The sequence below is a fragment of the Brienomyrus brachyistius genome, chromosome 10, assembly GCF_023856365.1.
Source record: "Brienomyrus brachyistius isolate T26 chromosome 10, BBRACH_0.4, whole genome shotgun sequence".
Taxonomy (NCBI): Eukaryota; Metazoa; Chordata; class Actinopteri; order Osteoglossiformes; family Mormyridae; genus Brienomyrus; species Brienomyrus brachyistius.
The window spans coordinates 15,082,847-15,109,026 of record NC_064542.1 but is presented as its reverse complement, the minus strand read 5'-3'; the positions used below and the strand labels follow the sequence as shown (position 1 = coordinate 15,109,026).

The following is a 26,180-nucleotide window of genomic DNA, read 5'->3' as shown; positions in this document are numbered from 1 at the left end:
TATATGAACGCAGGCCCGTATATTTGCATCTTAGCAGTAGACTGTAGAACGTTAGTAGCTGCAGAAAGACACTGAAGAATTTTAGTATTAGAAATTGCATTTGTAAAATTTATGCATTCCAATAAGGGAAACTATACTAGAAGTTCATGCATTCAGCAGTCTATAATATATATACAGATATGTGTGATTGGACACATGCAGAAAAGGATCCATCATATTCATGTTTTTCTTTAATTATTCTGATGTAAGAATGACAGCACAATTTAACATGTGGTTCGCCTTGAGCTGAAATCGATGAAAAGTTAACATAAATAAAGCCAAACTGTTTTTGGAGGACCTTACTACATTTTCATCTACAGTTACTTGTATAATAAACTTAGATGAGTTTTTTCATGGCAGGAATGTTAAGGATTTCACATTATAGATATATATCCCTCAGTCACAGAGCAATCAAAGGTTTCTATAAACTAAAATATTTATTAACAATTCTGTCCAATATACATCATATATTTTGTACAATTTGTACAGGAATATACAGTTCAGGAAGCTTTACAATTTCTGCTGTTAGATTCACAGTACCTGCTGCTTATAGGGATACTGCAGTTTAAACTGGTACATTGCAGACATGTAGAAGTATTAAAGATACTTCTATCCAGGAGAAACCTACCTTCGTGTTCACTAGCTATAGACAAGTCAAATTCTCATTTAGAGACGTTCAATGAATTGTCAAATAGGTCTGTTTTCTCTGTGATAAATCCTGGATCAGTGTGCTGGTGACCGCACTGTGTGCTGCTGACCGCACTGCATACTAACCATTCTGTGTGCTGGTGACCGCTCTGCCTGCTGACCGCTCTGTGTGCTGCTGACTGCACTGCCTACTGACCATTCTGTGTGCTGGTGACCGCTCTGCCTGCTGACCGCTCTGCCTGCTGACCGCTCTGTGTGCTGCTGACCGCTCTGTGCTGCTGACCGCACTGTGTGCTGCTGACTGCACTGCCTACTGACCGCTCTGTGTGCTTCTGACCGTTCTGTGTACTGCTGACCGCTCTGCCTACTGACCGCTCTGTGTGCTGCTGACCGCTCTGTGTGCTGCTGACCGCTCTGTGTCACCGCAGCTCAGCCCCAGCTCTGCACACATAAACGTGTCAGTTGTGGGTGTCCGTTTCAGGAGCAGCTCTTGAGCACTCGAGGAACCAGTCAGGTCTAGATAGATGTCTTTCGCACAAAGCGGATGGTCAAAGACAGTGGTTAATGGTGGGGTGACAAGGCGCCCGGGCCAGCAAATTATCAGCGGGCGTCAGAGCCAAGCCGTCGGACAGTTTCAGGTGCCGAGCTACACCCGGGAAGTGGGGTCCTGTGGGGAGGCTGTATCCGTAGAGGCTGTAAGGCGATGGCAGCTGCTGCTGCAGTGTCCCGTGATGCAGGTACGGCTGGTGGATCACAGAAACGCCGGCGCCTTGGAGACTGTGCAGTGTAGGCTGGCAGGAGGGTCCAGCGGGTAACCTACGGAGGCACTGGGCCCTGCAGCTGGGCTCCTTCTTCCGGTGCAGGGCAGACAGCAGCTGGAAGTCAGCCACGGGCCGGCACTCAGAGAGATCCCGCAACTTCTCAGGCCCCGGAAGGCCATAGGGCCTGGACGTCAGCAGGCCGGCTGACGGAGACGCCTTGTAGCAGAACGGCAGGGTCAGGCCGGGTAGCGCGGTATCCGAGCAGGGAATGCTGAACGGGAAGGAGGGCGGGGTGCAGGCGGGAGACAGGAGACCCTTCAGGGCAGACTGGGTCCCACAGGAGGAGAAATACCCAGAATTCCCTCCTACAGGAAACAGGAAGTAGATATGTATTGGAATCCAGTATAGCAGACTTGAGCATCCATTTGTCCTCCAGATGGTTTGCCCTCCTCTATCAAACATATTTTTTTAAATTTGCTCTTACATTCTATTCCTTTTATTATTATTACCTTAAACTGTAAGTGATGCTTGTTGATTAATCTGTGGTGCAATTATGTTGGGAAAGGTGGTATCTAAAAATAAATTAAGCTGAACTTAACAGAATATTGAATAATATTTTTAAAAGCAATGCATCAGACCGTGTGGTTCCATGGAAAATCCTTTCAGGTCGAAACCAAGAGGATTACCCCATGGGTAAGAGTCAAGGAGTCCGTCCAGCACCCCCCTACAAAGACGAGAGAAAGGAGGGGTAGCCTACTCTGGATTTTTCTTCCCAAGTCTGGCTTTATTTTCTTCTCTTTATAAATAGAGGCCTAACCAGTAGCTCCAATAACAAATGAAAATGTGCTGCATAACCTTGGCCTCCATGGATGATGTTTACATTGTTGAGGAATAGCTATGCCTGCCTTGCAGCCAACATTACATGACGCATTAGGTTCCCTGTCCAGACATGGTTCCCTGTCTGCATGCTAACTTTACCAGTCGTCTGCGTGACACAATTCCAGCATCTGACACTCATGACTGTTGCTGATACCTGTTTCTCCCTGGGTCCCTGAAGCCTTTGGCAAACGGATTCCTGTCGATCTTCAGCTTGGTGATCTTAGTAGAGACAGGATTGGGTGTAAATACACATCCTAGAAGCTGAGGGCTGCGCAAGCCAGTCCCTTACGGTCTGCAACTCATAATTTCACATGAATCTAATGACCACGTTAAACAGAACATACCGAAAACAACGGGGATCATCTTTTATAGAGCCTTTCACTGCCAACAGCCCAGTTAAAGGCAGTCGCTAAGTCCCTCACAATAAAACGATCATTTGCTGCAATAAAAGCAGTCGCTCGTGGAAGCTGGCGGTCAGTCTGGGGGGCGGGCGGGGAGAGGGCGAAAGCTGCCAAGCATCGTCCTGCCTATGAACCTCCCATTCCCTCTTCCCAAAATTCCCAAATGGGTCATAATGATTTGGGTCTGCTGCCGGTGCTATGAGCTGTATACGGTTTCATGATGCGGTCCCAGTTTTGGGCACTGTGGGATGCGGAGCTGCTCATATTGGTATGGCGAGGGTATGAACCAAACATAGCTGAACCCAATGGCTTCTGGGATGCGAGACACAGTCCCACAGCTCATTTCACAAAGAAACCACAAAGGGCTTAAATAGATTAAATGAATTCCATTGTCACAATGACCATATGTTTCCTCACATATTTATGCACATTATAATTATTTAAAATATCACTACTTACAGGTATTCTTATATTTAGCCTTTATAACAATTAAATGATACATGCTGTTCCCATTTCTGTCAGGAAAATTACGTTCATAAGGCATTTCTAAGGCTATTTATTAGAAATTAAAATCGCTGGGAATATAAACTCAAGTGAATTCTGATTTCGATATAGAGTAAAATAAACACGTGCTCCATTTAATAGTTCAGTACCTGCTGATTCTGGTAAGCCGTGACGGTCGTGAACTGGGTTTCAGGGAACGAGAAACTATGCACACCTTCGGCGGGTAGCGACTGGATCTGCGAGAGGTCCACTCTGGAGTCATGCTCGATGACGTGGATCCTCGGCTGGTACTTGTGCATACTCTGCAGAATTATCTGTAATCAAACATTTTAATGTGGTCCGTTCTCAATCACACCACCTTCAGGTGAAACATAAGACTTTATTGTTCCTCTCTTCTGGAAATACTTCATAGACTATATATGTATGAAATAATAATGATAATAATAAAAAAAATACTCCACCCACATGTCCCTTATCGTCCAGCTCGTTGTTGGTCAGTTTGACGCGGTCGAAGCTAATGACCTGACGCATCCAGGTCTCTCCGGAGCAAGGCGAGTCGGGGTGCACATACAGCCGGGGCGCAATGCACGAGTGGTCCGTATTGCCAGCCACCATCCACTGCGAGCTGTGGTACACGTACCTACAGCGGGCATGACGCAAAACTAGCAAGTTACAAATATATTATTATTGTTATTGACAGGCGTCAACTGCGTGGCAAATTATGATACGTCAAAATGCAATTTTTCACCACGGATGGATGGATAAATGGTTTTTTAACACGGACACAGATGAGTTTGCACCCGAACACGTTTTTCAGTGTACAGACGGGTATTAGTTAGGTATTAATATTGCAACTGTTGTTTTAAAGTAAAAATATGTAGGCCTATGTACTCTTTTCAAACAACGTTTTACTTATAACAACAACAACAACCATAATAATAATAAGGATGTATCAAAGATTATACGATTATAAAAACTTTCGGATTTTAGAACCATGTTAAAATGCTAGCTAGATTTTTAAAATTGGGCCAACATTTAATTTTAAAACCCCAAAGAGTAATTATTATTATTATGATTAGCTTTTGCAAAGTTAACAAATTATTTCAGTTTCTTTTTCGCGTTATATTTTAATTGTGATTCACCGAATAGCCAAAAGCCATTTTCGAATTTCCTATGTCCACACAAGAAATCCAGGAGTCGAAAGACTGTTTCCTCTTCAAAATTCTCTGATTTCTTTCCTGGACAAGTTGGCAACAAAAGGACGCGTGTGCGCAAGTGTACAATCAAGTTAAACTTTAGAGGATTTCTGGATTTAACATCTCTGTCTCTGTTTTAGCTCCTTGAAATATTCTAAGCACCGTGTGCGTGTTTATGCAAAACACGACCTTTTGCTCGCTGTTCCCATATTTTACCGAGATGAAAGGACGTAAACGTCAGCCCGACATTTATAGCTGGCCAGGAATATCCAATGTCTCCGTCGGCTTGCGCTGAACTGTCTAAACTTCAGACCAGACGTTGCCCCGTTTAAAATAATCTTAAATATTAAATAATGAGCGTTATATTTAATCAGCATTTAGCTGTTTATAACTCCGAAACCAGACAGCAATGTATATTCACTAAATAGCCCATATAACTAAACGCTTTAACCTCGGTTGCCCTTATCCATGTGAAATACGCGATTAACAGTTAATATATACTATAATACAAGAGTATAGGTTTCTTCACACATGGGATTATCAGGTATAATAACTCCATTGCAGTTATACACGGCCCTGCTTCCGCCACATATAAATGCACATATAAATCCGTTTAAATTTGAGGTATAAAAGGTTACCTGTATCTTTTTGAGTCGACCGGCGTGATATCCAGTGCGATGTAATATTGCTTGAAGGCATCCAGACTCTTCACTTTTACACGAACGGACGGGAACATTCTCCTGCCCAAGAAACGTATTAATGTTTAAAATTGTTTTCGCTCATCGTGTAGAAGACTTCCTATTTTAATTCAGTTATTTAATGCCACAGGCCTACTTTAAATGTTATAATGTTGCATAGGCCTATGAAATACTTAAGGGATACCGTGCCGTTATGTTTTCGATACAAACGTTTATTTATTTATTTATTATTTTATTTTATTTTATTTTATTTTATTTTATTTTATTTTATTTTATTTTTATTTTTGCTGTACACCTCCTCCGAATTTTCTCGGGTTAATATTGTTATACTAACATTTCTCTTTTAGGCGGTGAATGTAATCTCAACATCATCAACAATATTTATTACAAATATCGCGAGGCTGTTATACTCGAAAAATCAGATTAGGTGCTCTTATTTGTATCAGCTTAGGATAATCAAAAATAATACAGAACAGTCTAATTTATGGGATAAATTAATTACTGATAATAAAACCAAGCGGCGTAAAACGCTACTGTATGTATTCCTGGGTCAGGTTAGGGTAGCTGTAAAAGAATAGCAGGCATGAGGCTTACAGTACAGCCTGGACGTCCTGGGCTTTTGCAGGACCACCTGCTGCATGCTAGTGGCCCATAAATTTCCTGGAGGTGAGCCCCCGCGCGGTGTCACATATGTAAGCTGCCGTTTCTGCCTTTGCTCTGCAGCCCTGCGCCGCGCTTCACTTCCTCAGACATATTAAACACAAGACAGATAACCAACCGCGTCAAACCAGCCGAAGCGTTTCCCAGAGTCAACACACTCTTGTATTTATTTTCAAAATGCTACTTTAACATTAAGTTTCCAGTCACAGACAAAAATAATACTTAGGTTATTTGTAGCTGTATCGATGGTTCATGACGATACGAAACGCAACGAATCAGATCTGAACTCATCTTTCCTTTCCTTTCCTTTCCTTTCTGGTTCAGTCAGACTCTTAATTGACATGGCCTTTCTCATATATTTAAAAATGAGAGAATAAGTCTGATATTAAGGTGCTAAAAAATCACACCGGTTCCACAAAGAATATCAGCACCGTCCCCTCATTCTCTTATTATTTGATTTACGTCTCAAAATCAAACCATTAGGTCTAAATATATACTTAAGCACCATATCTGTTCTGAGGCCTAGAACACAGATAAGCCTGATATTAATTCATGATCGACGCAGTATCATCATCAATTAAATTTTGCCAGTTCTATTTTTAACTAAGTATCTTTACTAGTTTAACGGTATTAATCAGAATTGGAACACCCAAGTCACGTCGCCTAACATGTCAGCTAAAAAAGCCATTGCAATAGAAAAATACAGAGTATGCGGAGTGTATCCCCGAAGCCAATACGGAACAGGATAAAATCCAAGGAAGCAAGCATACCGCGATGTTTTTGCTTCGCGAGTAAGTGTGACTGTTCATCGCTCGAAACTAAAGTAATTATAAAAATCTGCATATTGCATATGACAGTGGTTGCAACGTTTACGGAAATCTCCCCAAAGCTTTTCTCGCGTAGCAGTTGCGTTACCTCCCGGCCTTCGTGATGATCATCTCTGTGCCGATCTCGTGAAATCTGTTCCACAGGTCGGTCCCCTGGAGCTCCACCGCCACCTCCTTCTCCCGATCACACTCATCCTCAGCGGTTTCCTTCTGGGCCAAGTCACCTTTCCGTCTTCTCTCTGTTTCGTTGTCTTTTAGGAGAAGGTGCGTTAAGGTTTGTCTTGAGCGGCCGATATCAACAGGCTAAAAGTATTTAAATGCATAAAGATGTATCTTAAAACACATGTTCGTTTACGGCGGTTTGCCATCTATTTTGCATATAGTAATCGTTTTATATAAATATAGAAACTGAGTTTTAAGAAAATTTATGCTAGATTTATACTAGAATTTTCCGATTTTTGGCAGTCATTTATATAGCCTATGTTATATAAAGTTTCCTTATAATCGAAAAAGTTAACTGGACAGCACTATTACATTTTGATGCATAACGACTGAAAACTACCGTCTCCGTCAAAAAGAACCGTCTAATTTCAGTATTATCACAATACTCTGTATTAACGTTATATAATATAATACAATATAATTGGCTAGTTATATATAGCATACATTTAAACGCAGTACAATATACAGACCACATAAAGCTATGCATTAGTTTTTCGCTAAATGCAACTGGACCTAACATACATTAGTCATCCAGTTTTTGTTGCAGTGTATTTTAAAATTCTAGATTAAGGTATTACAGTTAGTGGTGATATATGACTACTTTCTGTGCGCTTTTTGCAGGTAATCTGAATGTCTAAGACTGGGGTAGTTGCTTGTATTAGGGAGCGCCTACCTGGCTCCTCTTCCTCGCTGATAACGGTACACGCGGGCATATCCTGTTGCTCCGCGTTCCGGGGAACGTTCTGCGCGTTCTCTTCTTTCCTGTTCTCTAACTTCATCCTCTTGCACGACGCTCTCCCCACCAAAGCCTCCACTGAGAAAGCGTGGGCTCGGGAACTTAGACCCTGCATTGCTGAGCCGGCAATCACAATCCAAGGTTTTCCTCTGGAGTTGTCCGCGTGTGTTCACACTCTCATCTATAAAGCAGGGTGCTCTCCCCGCCTACACCGAAGGCTCCCCTTGAATCCGTTTCTTACTCAAGGAATCGTTTACTTGACATGCCTCGCCTGTTCATACAGATTTTTAAATCTCCAGCTCATTTTCCCTGAGGTAATCCAATGGGAGGTTAGTAGTGGCAGGCTTTCTCCTGACCACCGCCCCCTTATTCATTGTGCGTATATTCTTCTTTATTAGTATTTTTTTTTGGGAGGGGGGACGTGCTGTCCACATGTTAAACTGCAAGACGCCAACTGGATCACACTAGAGTTTCGGGAATGTAAAATCGTTGTATTTTGTGTGTGATTCAGGTCACAATGACGATGATAGGAAAATTAAAAACTGTAATCCAAATATAGTGCTTTTACATCAAGAATTACCAGCGTTGTGTGCCATTAATCATTAATATAATTATGATTATAATGAACTGTGTTCTTTAATAAACAAGATATTACATTTTAAATGAAATATCTAGCGACTTTTGAAGGTTTTCCTGCAAAGAAGAAAACATGCACAACCAACCATTATGCGCTCTTATTACGACATATTTGGTAAATGCCATTTAAGGCACAAGATACTTATCTTTAGATTAAATGACATCATTAAATGACAAGCAGACAAACAGGTTCTGGACTCAAGTAAATAGCTAATTTGTCCTATTTGTCAGTTGCATAATTTGGCAATATGATAATCTGGCCTCTTCTAGATCTTTAATTCGCTGTGCATATAATGTGATTGCCAATTTGTTTTTCAGAAATGCAGCTAGCAGACCATGAAGTTTATTATGACCTAAACAGGGGGACGATTGTTTAATTCAAATACGAGGACATCCTCTAATATATTTCGATATAATGTTTAATTATTTGAAAAAGAGTAACAAGCAGGGCCTAAGTGTTTAAGATTTCAATGACTTATTTTTCTCTCTGTGGAATACTTCAGTTTGCTTTTGTAATGACATCAAAATAATGACTATCAGACTCTTGTTTAAGTGTAGATTAATTCAAATCCTTGGATTAATGGCCATGGAATTAACACTTGCACAGACTTTTTCTTAGATTAGGTTAAGTATAAATATAATATAAATGTAATTTAAATGCACACATTATTTAAAGTATGAATTTAAAATACTGCAAACTACACTCTCAGGAAAAAAGGCCAATTTTTGTACCTTTCCTTGTCACTGGGGCTTGTCTCGAGGGTCTATGAAATGTACCTTTAGCGGTAGGTAATTGTACATTTTAAGGTACAAAAATGAACTCTGAGGAACATTTCTGTACCATTGATGGTACAACGCTGTCTGTACCTTTGTGATGTTTATCAGAATCAATTTCTGTACCCTAAAAAGTACAATTACAAGGGTACAGACCCAGTGACAAGCAAAGGTACACGCATTTTTACTCTTTTTTTCCGAGTGTAACCCCTAACCGTGTATATCGTTCGCCTTCGTTTATATTGCCGAAGATTGATGTCTTTAGTTGGTGTTAGATCCTGCATTTTTTACGATTATTGGCTTTTTCTTGTAGGAATCCTTTTATGACATTTTTACATTATATATAATACTGTTTTCTGCCGACATCGCGTATTATAGCGTTATGATATTTTAATCTTGGACTTGTTAGAATACAAAGGAATGGAAAACTCCTGGTACAAATATTTTATTCCAGTTAACCGGGACCATCTGGATCAGGGATTTAAAACATCTTTATGAAACTCGGACTATCTCCACCGAAGCTAGCGTTTCCTCTGAGTTTAGGGGCTTTCCCCGTAACGCCAAGCTGACATTTTTAATCGCAATTCTTTTCTCTTCCTCTCGGTTTCAGTAGAGTGCTGAGGAGTTCCTGTCTGTTTCTCATAATGCCGTATCATGTGAAGTTTCGAGTATGGTGGAACTGGCCGTAATGACAGGTCTGGATTATTAAATTACTGTCCGACATGAAATGGATCCGTTTTACACAAATAAAGTTTAGCAAGGCTTATTAGAATTGTTTTTAAAAATCACAAAAAATAATTATATAGAACGAAAAACAAATTACAGCTGTGTTTACACGGGACGGTTGGTTTCTTCGGTAATGGAACTTCTTGGGCACCGCCTGACAATACAGAACTATGACCAACTCAAATCATGTGTTCCTCTTTCATCAGAACTTGTTTAGAAGCTTTTACGGTATTTATTCGTTTCCAATTAGTCGCTGGCATTTCTTTAAATATCTATGGCAAAGTGCGCTATAAAGGATCATTTTGTTTGCCTTTCTCGTAAGTACTGGACTTTATAAACAAATGCGGAACGCTGAAGTGGTCTAATGTTTAATGCTGTTTGGAATAACTTGATTATATTTAAATCCAATAGTTTAAAGTTGAAAAAGTTTTTGAAAATCCCACTAAGGAGAAATGTTGCATATTAAATCTTAAGGCAGTAAAAGTTAGATTTATACAGTATATGTTGTATCAATAATATTCTATAATATAATCAATAATATTCTATAATAAATATATGAAATTTTAAAAATGTGTTTTTTTATCACAAAGGCCTGCTATAACAATTCACAAACTATATCTGTATCTTCCAATAGGCAGGCGTTCAAATCATATTTTATTCAGATTATTGGTAATTTGATTGTTGTTAGGCATAGACAGTAAGTTTTCATGTTTTATTCATTATTAGCAAATGTTTTTAACAGTATGGCAGTGTAACCCCTGACGTTAATCACAGTAATCTTGTGAAAAGTTTCCAAAGTGCTGTATTTTTTATTGCTTAGAATTGAACGTAAATCTCGGCTTCTATGATTCCTGGACGGTTGTGGACACGTGTTTCCTCTTATAATCCCGGTTGCATTACACTGGGTGAAACCGGAGACTCCAATCGAACTGGGAGTGTGATTCGGTTACCATAGAGGAAGCCTTGATCAGATGTAATTGCTAACAATTCCTGCAATTTCCGAAATTCATCAAAACGCTTCCAAAACCGTGCCCTGATGAGCACGTCTGTCCACTTACTGGTATCTAGGGGATTTACAACTGCATTCGTTCTTTAATAAACTTTCTGCTTTGTAAATTGACCCCATCAAACTCAGGCCAAGGAGCATTTAGATTTAAATCCAACAATCTATGCAGCTTTGCACCATTACTTCATTTTTATCTATCTATCTATCTATCTATCTATCTATCTATCTATCTATCTATCTATCTATCTATCTATCTATCTATCTATCTATGTCTGTCTGTCTGTCGATCCTTCTATCTATCTATCTATCTATGTCTGTCTGTTGATCCTTCTATATCTATCTATCTATCTATCTATCTATCTATCTATCTATCTATCTATCTATCTGTCTGTCTGTCTATTGATCCCTCTATCTATCTATCTATCTATCTATCTATCTATCTATCTATCTATCTGTCTATCTATGTCTGTCTGTCTGTCTGTTGATCTATCTATCTATCTATCTATCTATCTATCTATGTCTGTCTGTCTATCTATCTATCTATCTATCTATCTATCTATCTATCTATCTGTCTATCTATGTCTGTCTGTCTGTTGATCCCTCTATCTATCTATCTATCTATCTATCTATCTATCTATCTATCTATCTATCTATCTATCTGTGTGTCTGTCTCTGTATGTAGTGCAGGGTGTGCTATGTGGTAATGTAATGCTTGTGCATAGGCATCGGGTGATAATGGGGGTCAGGTGGACAGGGTGGCTACTAGAGATACTAACAGCAGCTTGCTGTTCCAGTTCAGCATCACAGATACACACAGCAGTCTGTGCAGTACCCACCTGCGGACCCTGGCCATTTCCTGCTCTTCAGGCCTTGTGGAGCTTCATATGCTGAATTTAACCCCCATGTGCATATGGGCACCCCCCTCCCTCACAGCTGACCCCCTACACCACCCCCACCCCCACCCCATGACTCACAGGTTGCTCCAGATGTTTAGCCAGAGCTGTGCCACACTTTTTCTGCAAAAGATGGACTAGCACTTACAGTCCAGCCCCACTAGGGGGCAGAGAAATCAGGTAAGGGGATTCAGTGGGGACCTGACAGAGATACACAGGGCTCCGGCTAATGATAGCGCTGTGGGCTATGGAAAGGAGTCTGCCCTCAGAATGACAAGAAATAGTTACCCCATTTTATAACCCAGATTATAAGTCCTATGTTAGCGATGCAAAGGCCAACTGCCTCTTTTAGTGCGCTGGCGTTAAATGCCCATGCCGTCCAGTTGGACAATACGGTTGATTAAGTTTAATCCCTTCGTTTGGTTGCTCAATACCTTCTGTTACTTTTTCCCACATCTGCAGCAGTTAACCCCTGAAAGAGTGTTTAATCCTGTTCTTGTGGTTTTCTAGCTTCGTATATACTTCTGGGGGCGACTTCATGGTTTAGAAGGATCGTAGAAGTGTTTCCTTGAAATAAATCAGCTGGAAACGCATCTTGTTAACATGCAAGTGATGAGAAGGTTCAGCAGAACATGCAGATCCTTCTGTTGACAAATCACAGAATGTTTAACAATCAAATGCAAAATTTTGTGAAGGATGGAATTTTTAAGCATTGTTTTAGTGTTTAAAAACAGTGTTTCAGTAAGAGGGAACTTCCAGATGGGGGGGGGGGGGGGTTGGGGGGTGTAACCGTACGTGAAGGCCTATGTTGCCCAGTGCGGTGTGTCACGGCGGAGCTACTGTGGCACAGGACACTCACACGGTTCAGAAGGCTTGGCCCTGGGGCTGCTGGGGAGGGCACTGTGCCGGGGGTTGGGGGGTACTGTGCTGCGGAGTGTGGATGGAATTTAATGGCACATGAGCCACAGCATCCAGTGTTTAGTGCTTGGTGATTAATAGGGGGGGCAGGACAGGATGGGGGTGAGCTGGGGGTGTGAGCAAGTGGCGTTGGTGCTCTCTGGCCAGGATACAGCGTCCCATCACAAGGTTATGAGTTATAGGAAGGGACCAGCTCTTTGCTTGGGGGGGGGGGGAGTTTCTGCAGCCCCCAGCCCCAACCTTCGCTCTCTCCGTGCCGCAGCAGAAAGCCAAGAGGATAAAGTAATTCCACATTACTCACTTTCTCTTTCCTCTCTTTCGATCTGTCCTAAATTGTCCACACCCCCCCTTCCCCCCATCCTGTCCCCCTGACCCTCCCTCCCCCTGTCACCCTCCAAAACCGCCTCTCATCAAATCCCCTAACATGCTCCCCCTTTATCTGGCAGCCAGATCCTGCAGGGTCCCGGGCTGCGGTCTGAGAAACAAAAACAAGCCGAAATTGGTAATGAGAATCAGGCCCTCCGTGCAAAACCATCAGAAAGCCACAAGGAAGGAGGGGGGGTTGGGGTGCATCACACGCTTGCCAGCCCGGGGGCTGCAGTTTCCGAGCAGCGGTCGGCCTTAGCGAAGGCCTGCATTCGGGATGACAGCTCCTGGGCACAAACCTGCGGAGCTGAGCTCTTATTTAATTATTTAATCATTTTTTTGACCTACTCATTTTGGACGGTGGGATTTAATATGCTAGAAATGGTCCCATAATAGATCTGTCTATCCATCCATCTTCCATAACCGCTTATACTGGTACAGGGTCACCCTTAACCATGGGTCCCAAAAATGGGCCACAAGGCAGGGGACACTCTGGGTGGGATGTTGGTTCATGGCAGGTCATCCCATAATAGGTGGGGTAATGGGGTGTCCACATGGCGCTGAGATGTGACGTGCCTGATCTGCTCCCTGTACTATTTCTGTGTGCCCGACAGGATACTGGGACCATGATGTAACATGGAAAGTTCAGCAGAGCCTTCCGCTGGCCTGGATCTGAGGTCAGACCAAGCCGGGGCACGTTCCCACTGGAAATAGCAGTGGGAACGGCGGTAGGGATCAGGCCGGCATCACAAGGCTTGTGTCGGCCAGTGAAGACTTCGTTTGATCCCGAACCAAGACGTGATATTCACTGGCTCTGGGACCAAGTGTGACACAGAGACGCCACCTCGCATAATCCCATAATGTCAGGGGCGGCTCATGCCAGAGTTCCATCTTTGTGCAAAATCATCTGGATACAAAGCAGCTGGGAGTCAAGTGGAGGGCATGGTGCTAATTTTTATTAGCCGTTCAGTCGCTGGTTGTTGTCGCCATTCCTATCACCATCTGTGCTACTGTGCCCAACAGCTGCATTTCAGTTATTTCTACACCACATTCTTCTGCAGGGGGTGTCCCATCAATGTCACCCCCGCCCCCCCCATGAATACTCTAACCCTTTGGAGCCTCTGTTGGGTGGCCACGGCAGCATAGCAGACACCTTTGTGGTTTGATTAACACATCCAGCTCTATGGGTGGATGGCATCATGGGGTCTGGGGGCATGGCCAGCCCAAGGCATAAGCGAACGAAATGGCTGCTTAGGGTCCAGCAGCCACCAGGGGGCGCCCATGTCAGAATGGGAAGGATGATCTAAAATGACAACTAGGTCGAAGACATGTTTGATTCTGCTGTCTCCCCTGATGTATTTGGTAGACAAGGTTGGTCAGTGATGACAGCATGATGGACATTTCCATGATCTACTGGAGGAAAAAAACATAAACGTTTGGAAAAACGGGCCCTTCCATGGACATACCTCTAGGGGGCGCTAGTACACATGGATGTCATGATGGCTCTTGGTGATGCTTAGAGCATAGTGAGCGTGAGTCTTGGCAAATGCAGAGTTAGAGGCAACATCCTCCCCAGGAGCGGGGGCTTTCAAGGCCACCGTTAAGGCGTGGTGGCATCCGCGTTCCAGCCCCCGCCACAGGGAAGGCGAGTGTCACAAACGCAGGCGTTGCCATCGGAGCCCTTTCCATTACTGTGATTATTATTTTTAGGTCTTCCTTATAAACGGGGCGGTGGGGCCGGTTCATATATTTGGCTGCGGTTTATACGAATGAGCGAGGGAGGAAAAAGGGGAGAATGAAATGAAGATCTGGCAGCTGGGAGGCGGCTTTTATAACAACATGTGAAAAATCAGCAGTTCTTTAACCGTTAGCTTGTCATTTTTATTCGCTCCCTTTCAAATGGCCGCAGCGTGCGGCTTTGAGCCCCTGCCAGGCGCAGAGCGCCAGCCCGGCCTGCTTATTCCCGCTACCGCAGACTGTAATTCACATGTCACTCACAGACCAGCAGCCTTGGCAAGGAGTCATTGGGGGGGGGGGGGTCTGCTGAATATCTGCAGCCTCCTAATCTGTGGCTTCATTGGGCCGCCTTTACCAAACTGGAGCCGGATCAGCTGGCGTGAGGTGGATCGGGTCAGGCCGGGCGTGGGCCGGGTACTACCTTGGAAGGTTTACCTTGGGTAGCAGTACCTTGGAGGAGGTACTTTGGGTAAAAGTACCTTGGTGGGGGTCTACTAGTTCTGAGGTTAAGTCAGCACATGGATCTTCCCTGTATTTCCTTTAAAAATATGCCCCGGTCAGTCGAGCCCCCTTACTACCCCAGCTCGGCGCCATATTTTAAACAGACTTGTCATTAATATGCCCCCAAAGAGGGAATTTAAGATTTCACGAGCGGCGGAGTCGAAGCAAGCACCTGATGGCTTGTAAAAAGATAAAAGAGGAAAGTAAACACTCCAGCTTCCAAAAGTAACCCCCCCCCCCCCCCCCCAAGCGTTGAAAGGCCACCCCCCTCGTGATGAGCGGCGGGCCCCCTGTCGGAACAGAGGCGCTGTGAGAAAGCCTCCCAGATCCGCGCTTCAGAAGATGAGGGAGAACCAGGTCGACCTGCTCTCTCCACATCTTTTCGGGGGGGTCGGGGGGGGGGGGGGGGGTCGGGGTCTCAGCTGTACGGCCAACAAGGGCCCCACTCTGGAATCTGCTGCTCGGCCAGTGGGTGTGTCAGTTTGGAAATTGTACCAATTGTATCAGATCTTGGGGGCATTTTAATTAATGTTCTTTTTTCTTATTTTGTGATATTTTACTTTTGATTCATTGGGGCGGGAAGCTTTAGGAAAGTGATGAGGTCAGGAGTTATGTCACCCCCCCCACACACACACACCTGTAATGGTTAATTAATTAAGGATGTAAAGTCTTCATGTTCTGTGAAGAGCAGACCGGAAGACTCATTCCAGCTGTCTGTAGTTTTCCTGGGGGTTCATCCTCTCTCAAAAAGGCTGTCTTGCTTGTTTGCCTGTAAAACTCCCCTTCCCATCTTGCAGTTGCTCTGTCATGTGACCTCCCCCTGTCTCAACAGGATGCATTACTGGGCTGTTCATCTCATAGCTGGAATCAAACTAAATTTTCATCTGATTTCAGCCCTGTCATTTCACTAAAATAAAGTCTATCTATCTATCTATCTATCTATCTATCTATCTATCTATCTATCTATCTATCTATCTATCTATCTATCTATCTATCTGTCTATCTATCTATCTATCTATCTATCTATCTATCTATCTAGTCTGTCTGTCTGTTGATCCTTCTATCTATCTATCTATCTATCTATCTATCTATCTATCTATCTATCTATCTATCTATCTATCTATCTATCTATCTATCTATCTATCTATCTATCTATCTATCTACAGACTACTTAGTCCTCAGGAATGATAACTAAAAATGATACATGCTGTCCAGCACCACTGCATGGCTGCTGATTGGTCAGCTGGATTTTTTCATAGCTGTCTCTTCCCTGGATGCTTGTGTTGATTACACGGGACGGTTGGGCCAGAGTGGTCATTCATCTCAGTGATTGGACCTGCCAGAAACCTCTCAGCAGAAAGAATGTGACATGAGAAGTGAAATGACCAGAATTACAGGGTTGCTGATTCTTTTCGAGGGTCCATATTTTTTTGATAAGGGTGTAGTAGAACTATTAGTTGTCACCCAGAAGTGCACCCCCCCCCCCCCGTTTCTGTACGGTAAAGGGAAGGGGGCTATTTATCAATACAACCCAGCAACTGAGAGGCAGAGGTGTGGGGGATTGCCCCCCTCCCCCAGTTATAGAACTCTCTGAGTCTGTAGAAGCTGTAATTTTAGCCCAACCTAAATGAAGCACCAATGGACGACATGCTATTTCAATCAGGAAAATGTAGCCCTCCAGAGTGTCAGTGTGAGGTTTCTTTTCGCGATTCTTTAATTTCTCGTGGTTTTCCCCTTTATCGGGGCCATGCGAAATGATTTATTAGTGGGGTCCCGGCTATATTTTTAGAAAACGATTCTCCCGTCGCTGTTAATAAAGCGATCCATTCTCAGCGGAGCATTGACCGCGGCTGCAGAGTCTAGATGGCTCTGCAGAGACCTCTTTAAGGGATTAATGTCGCAGCTGAGAGGCCCGGAGAGCTTTAGCAGCAGGACTGCAGATGGCATGGCGACAGTTGCGTCTCCGTCGTGCCTCTTTGTGTAAAAATCGATGTCTGCCACAAGCAGAAAATTCCCGTGCAAATGGGTTATAGCAAGCTGCCTAATTCTTGGTGTTTTTCAGCTGACCTATATTTATTGAGGTGGCCTCGGGGCAGATTGTCGTTGCTACTGCGTGTCATTTAGCTGCCGATAATACGATTCCCTTTCAAACTTTACATTCTTCACTACACTTGGATATTTTGCTGGAGCAACAGCTTATGTAATTAATTTCAAGCATTATAGAGAGACGCCATGCTGGACCAGAGGTTATGAAAGTAGCAAGCTTTGAGCTCCATTGCATATTTTTTAACAGCTTGGCATATAATTGAAACCCATGGTGTTTGGTGTGTAGTGCAGTGAATGTGGGATCTATGCCCGTATTGGGAAAGGTGTAGGTTCAAATGCCATGACTTGAAATCATATCGCCATTGGGTCCTAAACTCCAGTTGCCCCAAGGACTCTGGAAGCCGTGGGCCTAAAATTTGTGGTTTCAAATCCCAAAGGGTGAATCTATGCATTAAAATAATCCCCCCTCCACCAAACTTTACACTAGGCACAATGCAGTCAGGCAACTACTGTTCTCGTGGCAACTGCCAAACCCAGACTTGTCCATCAGATTGCCAGACAGAGAATAGTGATTCATCACTCCAGAGAACACGTCTCCACTGCTCAAGAGTACAGTGTCGGCGTGCTTTATACCATTGCATCCGACGTTTTGCATTGCACTTGGCAATGCAAGGCTTGGATGCAGCTGCTCAGCCATGGAAACCCATTCCATGAAGTTCTCTACGCACTGTTCTTGAGCTAATCTGAAGGTCTCATGAAGTTTGGAGGTCTGTAGCTATTGACTCTGCAGACGGTGTCTTTGCTGTGTGATTTTACGTGACCTATCACTTCGTGGCTGAGTTGCTGTTGCTCCCATTCGCTTCAAGTTATAATGCATCTAACAGTTGACCATGGAATATCTATTAACGAGGAAATTTCACAAATGGACTTACTGCACAGGTGGCATCCTATCACGGTACCACGCTTGAATGCACTGAGCTCCTGAGAGTGACCCATCTTTTTGTAAATGTCTGTAGAAGCAGTCTGCATGCCTAAGTGCTTGATTTTATACACCTGTGGCTATTGAAGTGATTGGAACACCTAAATTTGGAGGGGTGTCCCAATACTTTTGGCAACATAATGTATGCTACTGAACTGTTTTAGCCTTGATTATGATGTTAATTGAACATGCGCCAATTCATATTCAAGCCAAAACCAACAGAATGATCTGCTTATGTTCAAATTAGGATTTCATCAAAATTTCAGCTGATATATGTAAAAATACCATTTACATTTACTTATTTAGCGAACACATTTATCCAATGTGATGTACATTTCAAAAAGCAGGGTCAGCCAATCATTAAGGCAGCTGGGGTTTCGGAAGCTGAGTTGCTGCAGGCTTTTATGACAAAGTATAGAGAGAACGCATGATATTTCCCAGCGTCGCTATCAGTCACTTTTACTTTCGGATAAACGCTGAAAGTCTCACATGGTTTTAATACTTTAATATCCCCACTGCTCTGCTTTTCAGCACAGCAGACACAGGCTACGATAATATTTTCAGACCTTTGGACTCCTTTGGAAAAACACGTTGGTTACGACAAGGTACATGCGTTACGCCACGCATCAAAGAGGGCCCCTTCTATGTGCGAGAGTTTTAATGACGAGGCCACCTTGTGGTGGGTTGAGGGGGTTACACTGCATTCGACAGTGATGCAGATTTTACTCAAACTCCTGCCAGCCACATTTTTGGAAGACAGTGATTTTCTCACTTTTAAACAAATTCATTAATTAACATTAAAAGGACAGAATTGTGACACTGGGATCAATCTTGTGGAAATTTTGCCATGGGCTCTGAGCAAAGCTGACCCGGTCCCAGCCTCACAGACTTTGTCACTCCACCCCCCAAATCCAGAGGATCATCCACGCCCCTCACTAGGCTCCCCCATGATGTAATTGGAACCAGCTGTATGCTTGGGGCCTGATTGGTGCAGACCAAACTCCCACCCCCAGCTGCTACCGCCTTGGCACTATCCTTTTCCCCAGCTAGTGTGTACACTTGATGGAGGGAGTGGGAGGGTTGATGACATCATATCTGCTGTTTCCAATCAGCTCTCACATCTTTTTCCAGGTAGTGACAGCCAATAGATTAATTATTTGATAAAAATGCAGGGTTGTACTTTGGGGCTGTAGGGGGAGGGGGGTTATCAGTCCATGTCACTCCCATTAGTGCTGAGAAATCTGGGCGGAGCACTGGGAATGTGGACTGCCTCTTATCCCCAAATAAGCCACGCCCTTCAACCATCTCTCATGGGGGCCCAGCACCAAGGATGCTGCCGCCGCCCCTCCCCCCTCATCCCATCGTCATCGGGACAACCGCGGGGGGGCATGGAGTTGAAGGAACCCCTGACATGGGAGGGGAGGCTGAAGGGAGAAAAGAAAACAGGGAAGATGTGGCGACTTGAGCACGCAAGCGAAAACACAGTGATTTATATTTATGAGAATGTCTGTCAAAGACAGGGGGTGAAAGGCGGAGGTGACAGGAATTACACTAACAAAGGCAACTGGGCACATTATACACAGTAACGTCATGCCTCTCTGTACGTGGCGAAAGCGATTAGATCCGCATTGTACAGGAATAGACGTCTAACGGAAAAGTCTGGCGTCCAGTCCTTACAGACTTAATGAAAACAAATATGTTCTGTGCATGACTGTGTATCGTAGTGCATGCTGGGACCCGAGGGGCCCTAGATATGGAAATCGACAACGGGCGGGGTCACAGGCCCTCTGTGGATTTGTGTGAGGGTGATTTCTGCAGCAAGGAGGTGTGACACACAGACACAAATGCATGGACACACACCACAACACCTGTGACTGTCCCCCAAGCATTGAGGAAGCAAAATATTTAAGCTCCCGGAATGCTTTCAGCAGCTATTGCCACAAATGGTAGCACAATTTAAGAAATCATGTTTGACGTGCCCCCCACGGATGATGATGTTGATACTGGGAGACTTCATAAGCTCCAAATTTGTATCAGTATAGACTTGGATTTGGGTAGGTGCCTTTCTCATTTACAACTGGTATCAAAACCATGGAAAGACAACACAACAGATTCTGCCTTATTGATTTTCTGGACTTGGTTCACTGTGTGTGTGTGTATCTTTGGGCAGATGTGTCAGTCTCCGCTGTGTGTCTGTCATTCAGCAGGTGTGTCAGTCTCCACTGTGTCATTCAGCAGGTGTGTCAGTCTCCACTGTGTGTCTGTCATTCAGCAGATGTGTCAGTCTCTGCTGGGTGTCTGTCATTCAGCAGGTGTGTCAGTCTCCGCTGTGTCATTCAGCAGGTGTGTCAGTCTCCGCTATGTCTGTCATTCAGCAGGTGCGTCAGTCTCCACTGTGTCATTCAGCAGGTGTGTCAGTCTCCGCTATGTCTGTCATTCAGCAGGTGTGTCAGTCTCCTTTTTGTGTGTGTTTGTCATTCAGCAGGTGTGTCAGTCTCCACTGTGTCATTCAGCAGGTGTGTCAGTCTCCGCTATGTCTGTCATTCAGCAGGTGTGTCAGTCTCCACTGTGTCATTCAGCAGGTGTGTCAGTCTCCGCTATGTCTGTCATTCAGCAGGTGTGTCAGTCTCCACTGTGTCTGTCATTCAGCAGGTGCGTCAGTCTCCTTTTTGTGTGTGTTTGTCATTCAGCAGGTGTGTCAGTCTCCACTGTATCATTCAGCAGGTGTGTCAGTCTCCACTGTATCATTCAGCAGGTGTGTCAGTCTCCACTCTGTCTGTCATTCAGCAGGTGCGTCAGTCTCCGCTGTGTGTTTGTCATTCAGCAGGCGTGTCAGTCTCCACTGTGTCATTCAGCAGGTGTGTCAGTCTCCGTTATGTCTGTCATTCAGCAGGTGTGTCATTCTTCACTGTGTCTGTCATTCAGCAGGTGTGTCAGTCTCCATTGTGTCATTCAGCAGGTGTGTCAGTCTCCACTTTGTCTGTCATTCAGCAGGTGCGTCAGTCTCCTTTTTGTGTGTGTTTGTCATTCAGCAGGTGTGTCAGTCACCACTGTGTCATTCAACAGGTGTGTCAGTCTCCGCTGTGTTTGTCATTCAGCAGGTGTGTCAGTCTCCACTGTGTTTGTCATTCAGCAGGTGTGTCAGTCTCCACTGTGTTATTCAGGAGGTGTGTCAGTCTCCTCTGTGTCATTCAGCTGGTGTGTCAATCTCCGTTGTATTTGAAGCCCCACACAGCAAGGATGAGTTAGTTGGGGGGGGGGGGGGGGGGTATTACATAGACAGGAGGGACCTTACCTGATTAATTTGCCTCCCTGCTTGACCATGCTGGATTTCTGACAGCTTGGGAAGCTTCCACCTGCCTGTTGTGTGCTTGCTGTAAAGACCAGCTGGCTCCTTGACTCCCGTCCCAGGGCCCGTACCTGACTCCGGCCCACCTGGCGCAAACACTGCTCCTCTGGCATCTTCATCGCCCCCTCACAGCCCCAAAGCAACTTGAAATCTGAATTCTTTTATGACTTTAACAACTGGCCGCCCAATGCCTGCTTTCCCCATCCACTCCTTGCCCTCGGCCCACTGCATCCTGGTCCCGGCACTGCTTCCCCTCCCCCTGAGGTGGATTCCGGCTCACCCACAGTGCCCGGGCCCCTCTCTGGAAAGGGACACTGTGTTTCTTCCAGCTTCCCAGCCGCTTCTGGGAACTGCTCTGCTTTCAGTCAGCAGCTTTCCTATGAACGATAACAACTTAGGGCTAAATGCATGTCACCATGCCTGTCCCAGCTATATGCAGCACGCTGTCCCCTGAAGTCTTGCCATCTGTGCTGCCTTAAACCACCACTTTTTGACAGGGTCGGGTCATTGTCTCACGAGGGCCCCATCAGTTTAAAGACCTCCATTGACACCTTTGACTACTAATCAAATTAATGGTGGCCAAGGTATTATGTTTGCCAGTAGCAAGAAGAAAATGATTTAAATCTGTGAACTGTGATCAGTGGGTTGTGGGTTCAAATCCCAGGGTTGGCTGAATGACCATTAGGTCTATGAGCCAGACCCTGAACTCCCACTTGCTCCAGGCACTGGCTGATCTTTCAGTTGTACTGTTTAGATAAGAGCATCTGCTAAATAGAGTAATTGTAAACAAACTACCTCTCCAAAAGGAGCTGAAAGCCTCGGAAAGGGGTGAATTGGTCAGACAGGTTAGCGGCCATTTTTGATTCCCCCGTGTCTCCACCCAGCAAACCTCCATACACATACAAATTTCTTTCTGAAGTCCAAATCCACCCCTTGAACAGGGCATCTAGACACCACCCTCTAGTGGTCTGCAGCGGACTAGCACTGCAATTTCCCACAAATCCCATCCCAACACCCATGCCCCATCTGCTGGGCTCCTTGAGAAGGACCCGAGGATGAAGTCAGTGTACAAGGCTGCGGAGCGTCTGGAAGTGATTTCACTCAATCGCCATGTGTGTGGATCCCGCCCAGCGGTGCGAGAGTCGACATGGCTGCATGCTGGCTCTGGTGCGGTGGGCAGGCGAGGTCTGGGCGGCTTTTCCATGAAGTCATTTCCCAGGAGTGTAGCGCCTAGAAAAAGTGTGTGTGTGTGTGTGTGTGGGGAGGGGGGGGGGTGGCTTTTTGGTGCAGACCCCGCAAACCTGCCCCCTTCTCCCTCCACCATGTTCCCATCCACCCCCCTGCATGCCTCAGCATGTCCTTTATCAGTTGCACATGGCTCCGTGCTCCCAAATAGGGTGCACATGTCTCTCGACCGACTGTGCCCAGACAATCAGATGCATGAAATGCTGCTGCATCCTTTCCCGGCGTCTACGGGAGTTTTAAACAATATTACACACTCCAGCTCCGAGGATGTTCGCGACCCTGGCTCTCCCACATCTCTCTTTAGCAAATTCGAGCAAAAAAAACAGATCCAAGTGCTGACATTAAAGCGGCAGTGCTGAGGTGCCCCCTTCTGGTGGAAGTTAGAAACTGCATGCCGACATATGCCATTATCTATGTTGGGGTGACTGTGGGAGGATGTTTTGCTTGGAGTGGATCGGGAAATCAGGCAGGGATGGCAGAAGAGACTTTAATGCTCCTCCGGGCCCTTTTCCCTTCTTCTCGTCCACTCTGTTTAGCTATCCGATAAAATTCTCCTTGATTAAAAAATTAAAGTCCTTTTCCCCCCACTCCCCACCCTGTCAAGGCTAGCGAGTGTGAGGATGTAAAAGCCCCCCCCGCCCCAACAGCATGACAGAGAAATTGGACAGAATGCAAACACGACGCTGGTTTGTGGGTAATGCAAACTCAGCGGCTGCTGCTAAACGGCACCATGCTGAACAGGAAACTCCATCCATCCATCCATCTTGCATAACCGCTTATCCAGTACAGGGTCATGGGGAGCCTGGAGTCTATCCCAGAATGCACAGGGTACAAGGCAGGGGGACCCCCTGGATGGATGCCATGCTGTCACTGGGCACAAACTCACACACAACCAGGACTATATTCTCGGTGGGCTAACTGGGGGAGATATTCCAGGGGCAGGAGAGGTGGGAGGAGTTGCACTTCATAGCGAAGTATGGCTGAAGTCATTTCATCCTGTGAATTATGCATGATAGTCCCACACACAATCAAACACTAAGGGCAATGCAGCATCACCAATTCACCTGAAGCAGCCTTATTTTTTCACAGAAAGAGCTCCTTTTACTGAGAAAATACTCCAGCAAGCAACCAAATGACAACGGTATATTCCGCCTGTGATTTGACCAGCTGGAAACCACTGACCTAAATGAGGAAGCCTTCAGAAGCGTGAGCAGAACATGCATCCCCAGAGGTGTGAAGCCACAGTGCTCCATACTGAGCCGCAGGACATGGCAGCAGTGGACGAGATCCACTTCAAACAGAGTCAGCACAATGGCCGAGAGGCACGGACGACATGATAAGGAACTCTCACCATTTCTGTGTATTGGGTCAACATCCCCAGCAAAGCAAGACGATCGACACTCTGGGACACAGGCCCCAGCCACCGTCGGTCCCACCCGGTGTGCCGACGGTAACATCACCACATCCGTGGTGCGAACTGTAAAGCAAATGATCCAGAGCGCTGCACTGATCATGAAGGTATAACAAGCATCCTACACAACTGGTTTTACAAAATGTGTTGGCGGTTGATGTTGTTTTGACCCCCCAGTGGGGATCACGTCAGCTGTGCAGAGGTATGAGTTAGGGAGATCATCTGTCAGCACAAATCACCCCCTCCCCCAAAAAACCATAATAGGCATGCACTGATGGACCAAAGCAACATGCAAAGTTTGTGTGTGTGTGGGGGGGGGGGGGGTGTGCTAATCACCCCAATTGCTCCAAATTACAGTACATCTGCTCCACAAGGTCTGACATGACCCCCCCCCCCACACACACACACACACACCAATCCCACAATTCTTCTGCCATCGCTGGTTAGCAGAAAGCCTGCAGGGAAACGGCAGGGATCTAGAACCTGTGGTGCCACTTGAGGCTAGATCAGTCTAGTAACATAAAGGAAGAAAAGAGCAGGGGGGCTGTGGGGGGGGGGGGGGGTAGGGATGAGTGAGGTGCGGATGGGAGGTTGAGCGCTTTAATCAAGATTAATTTTTTCCAGTTTTCAGAAACTGGAGCGTTTCCTGACATTCCCTTAGTTCTCCTTAAGGATAAAATTATCAAATTTCCAAGGCAATTATGGATACAGACACACACACACACACACACACACACTTGGAGCCTACGCATCATCGTTATGGCTGGAATGACGAGCCAGGGCTAACAGTGAAGCCTGATTATGGACGGAGGTAAAAGCCGAAAGAGAGCACCTTCTGAAATGGATACGCACGGGCAGCACTGATTCCTCATCATGCTTAGGTTACTCCAGCTTTCTCAAATAAAAGGGAATCACGCGATGCTCTGCCATCTGTTCTGGGCCCTATTTATAGTTTATCTTCTGAAAAACTAGTCCGTCATATATGTCCGCTCCTTCTCCGGCAATACGGTGTTGCGGTTTGTCGATGGAGGGAGAACGGACACAAAGGATTGGTTGATCGGGTTCCACATTCCATGGCTTTTTATTGCTCGCTGGTATACTGAGCCTGGTTCTTGGATGCCACATGTGGGCCTTGGCCTCCCTGGTGGTGACAGCTACAGATACCCCAGCAGATTCTGGAGGCCCAGCGCTTGAGAGAGGGCCCTTGGATACTTAAAATTATATGTGAAATTGTCGGTACTAGAGGTGGACACGGGGCAGTCAGCAAGGATGATGTCGTTCTTCTCGCAGACTCCTGGAAGCTAACGGTTTCCTGACAGCGGAGGAGGGTGCTTTGTAATCGCTCGAGCGTGCCTCCGTGTTTTCAGCCCGTTAACCACCGTGAACCGATGCCTTTGTGAGCCGGGGTTTGGCCAGCGTTCCCCTCAGCCCTCTCGAGGATGGCCGGGTGTTTGCGGATTAAGTTACAACATTACAGCGTGCAGTCAAGCGGACAAAATTAAAAATCGGGAACGGTGGACGGAGCAAAAAAACAAACAAACGGCTAGGAGTTGTCAGTTCAAGTAATAAACTGAACGGGCAAGGTGTTTAATGTGGTGTTAATTAGCCCCATGGAAAACTAAATCAAGCATCAAAACCCGCAGATTATTTTAAGCTACCTCGAGCGTGAAGAGAAATGAGTTTTCCCTCCACCGACCATTTATTTCTGTTGACAGAGGGGAATTCTTCTCGTCCACTCTGTTTAGCTATCCGATAAAATTCTCCTTGATTAAATTTACCTCCAATAGTTTTTGGCCTGCTTTGTAAATGCGCGTTAATCCTTCCCCTCCTAGTGGACGCAAACGGAATTATGGAGTTCAAACGAATCCGAAAACGAAGCCACACAAGCGCTCAGGATCAGTTAAGCGCACTGGTGACTGAGAGCGGAGGAGAGCCTTTTCTGAGGAATGCGTTCACCGTGCAAATCAACTGCCCTGTTTACTTGCAAGCCACTTCTCATTACCAGTAACAATTTGCCTGTTA

At 45.2% G+C, this 26,180-nt stretch overlaps 1 protein-coding gene across 3 annotated transcripts in view; it reads right to left on the bottom strand.

Annotated features, from left to right (window-relative positions):
- Positions 1-217: 217 nt before the first annotated feature.
- The window catches only part of tbx22 (T-box transcription factor 22), a 118,513-nt gene continuing 92,550 nt past the window's right edge, over positions 218-26,180 (bottom strand). The window contains exons 2-9 of one of the 3 annotated variants that reach the window (XM_049027347.1): positions 7,509-10,915; positions 6,702-6,864; positions 5,067-5,168; positions 3,698-3,872; positions 3,382-3,546; positions 2,482-2,546; positions 2,087-2,172; positions 218-1,813 (exon numbers count right to left, since the gene is read on the bottom strand). In XM_049027347.1, coding sequence (XP_048883304.1) covers positions 1,236-1,813; positions 2,087-2,172; positions 2,482-2,546; positions 3,382-3,546; positions 3,698-3,872; positions 5,067-5,168; positions 6,702-6,864; positions 7,509-7,686 — 1,512 coding nt within the window. In that variant the 5' untranslated portion in view covers positions 7,687-10,915 and the 3' untranslated portion in view covers positions 218-1,235. Of the gene's footprint in view, positions 1,814-2,086; positions 2,173-2,481; positions 2,547-3,381; positions 3,547-3,697; positions 3,873-5,066; positions 5,169-6,701; positions 6,865-7,508; positions 11,113-26,180 lie in introns of those variants that run through there. The other 2 variants (XM_049027348.1, XM_049027346.1) reach the window with 2 other exon arrangements.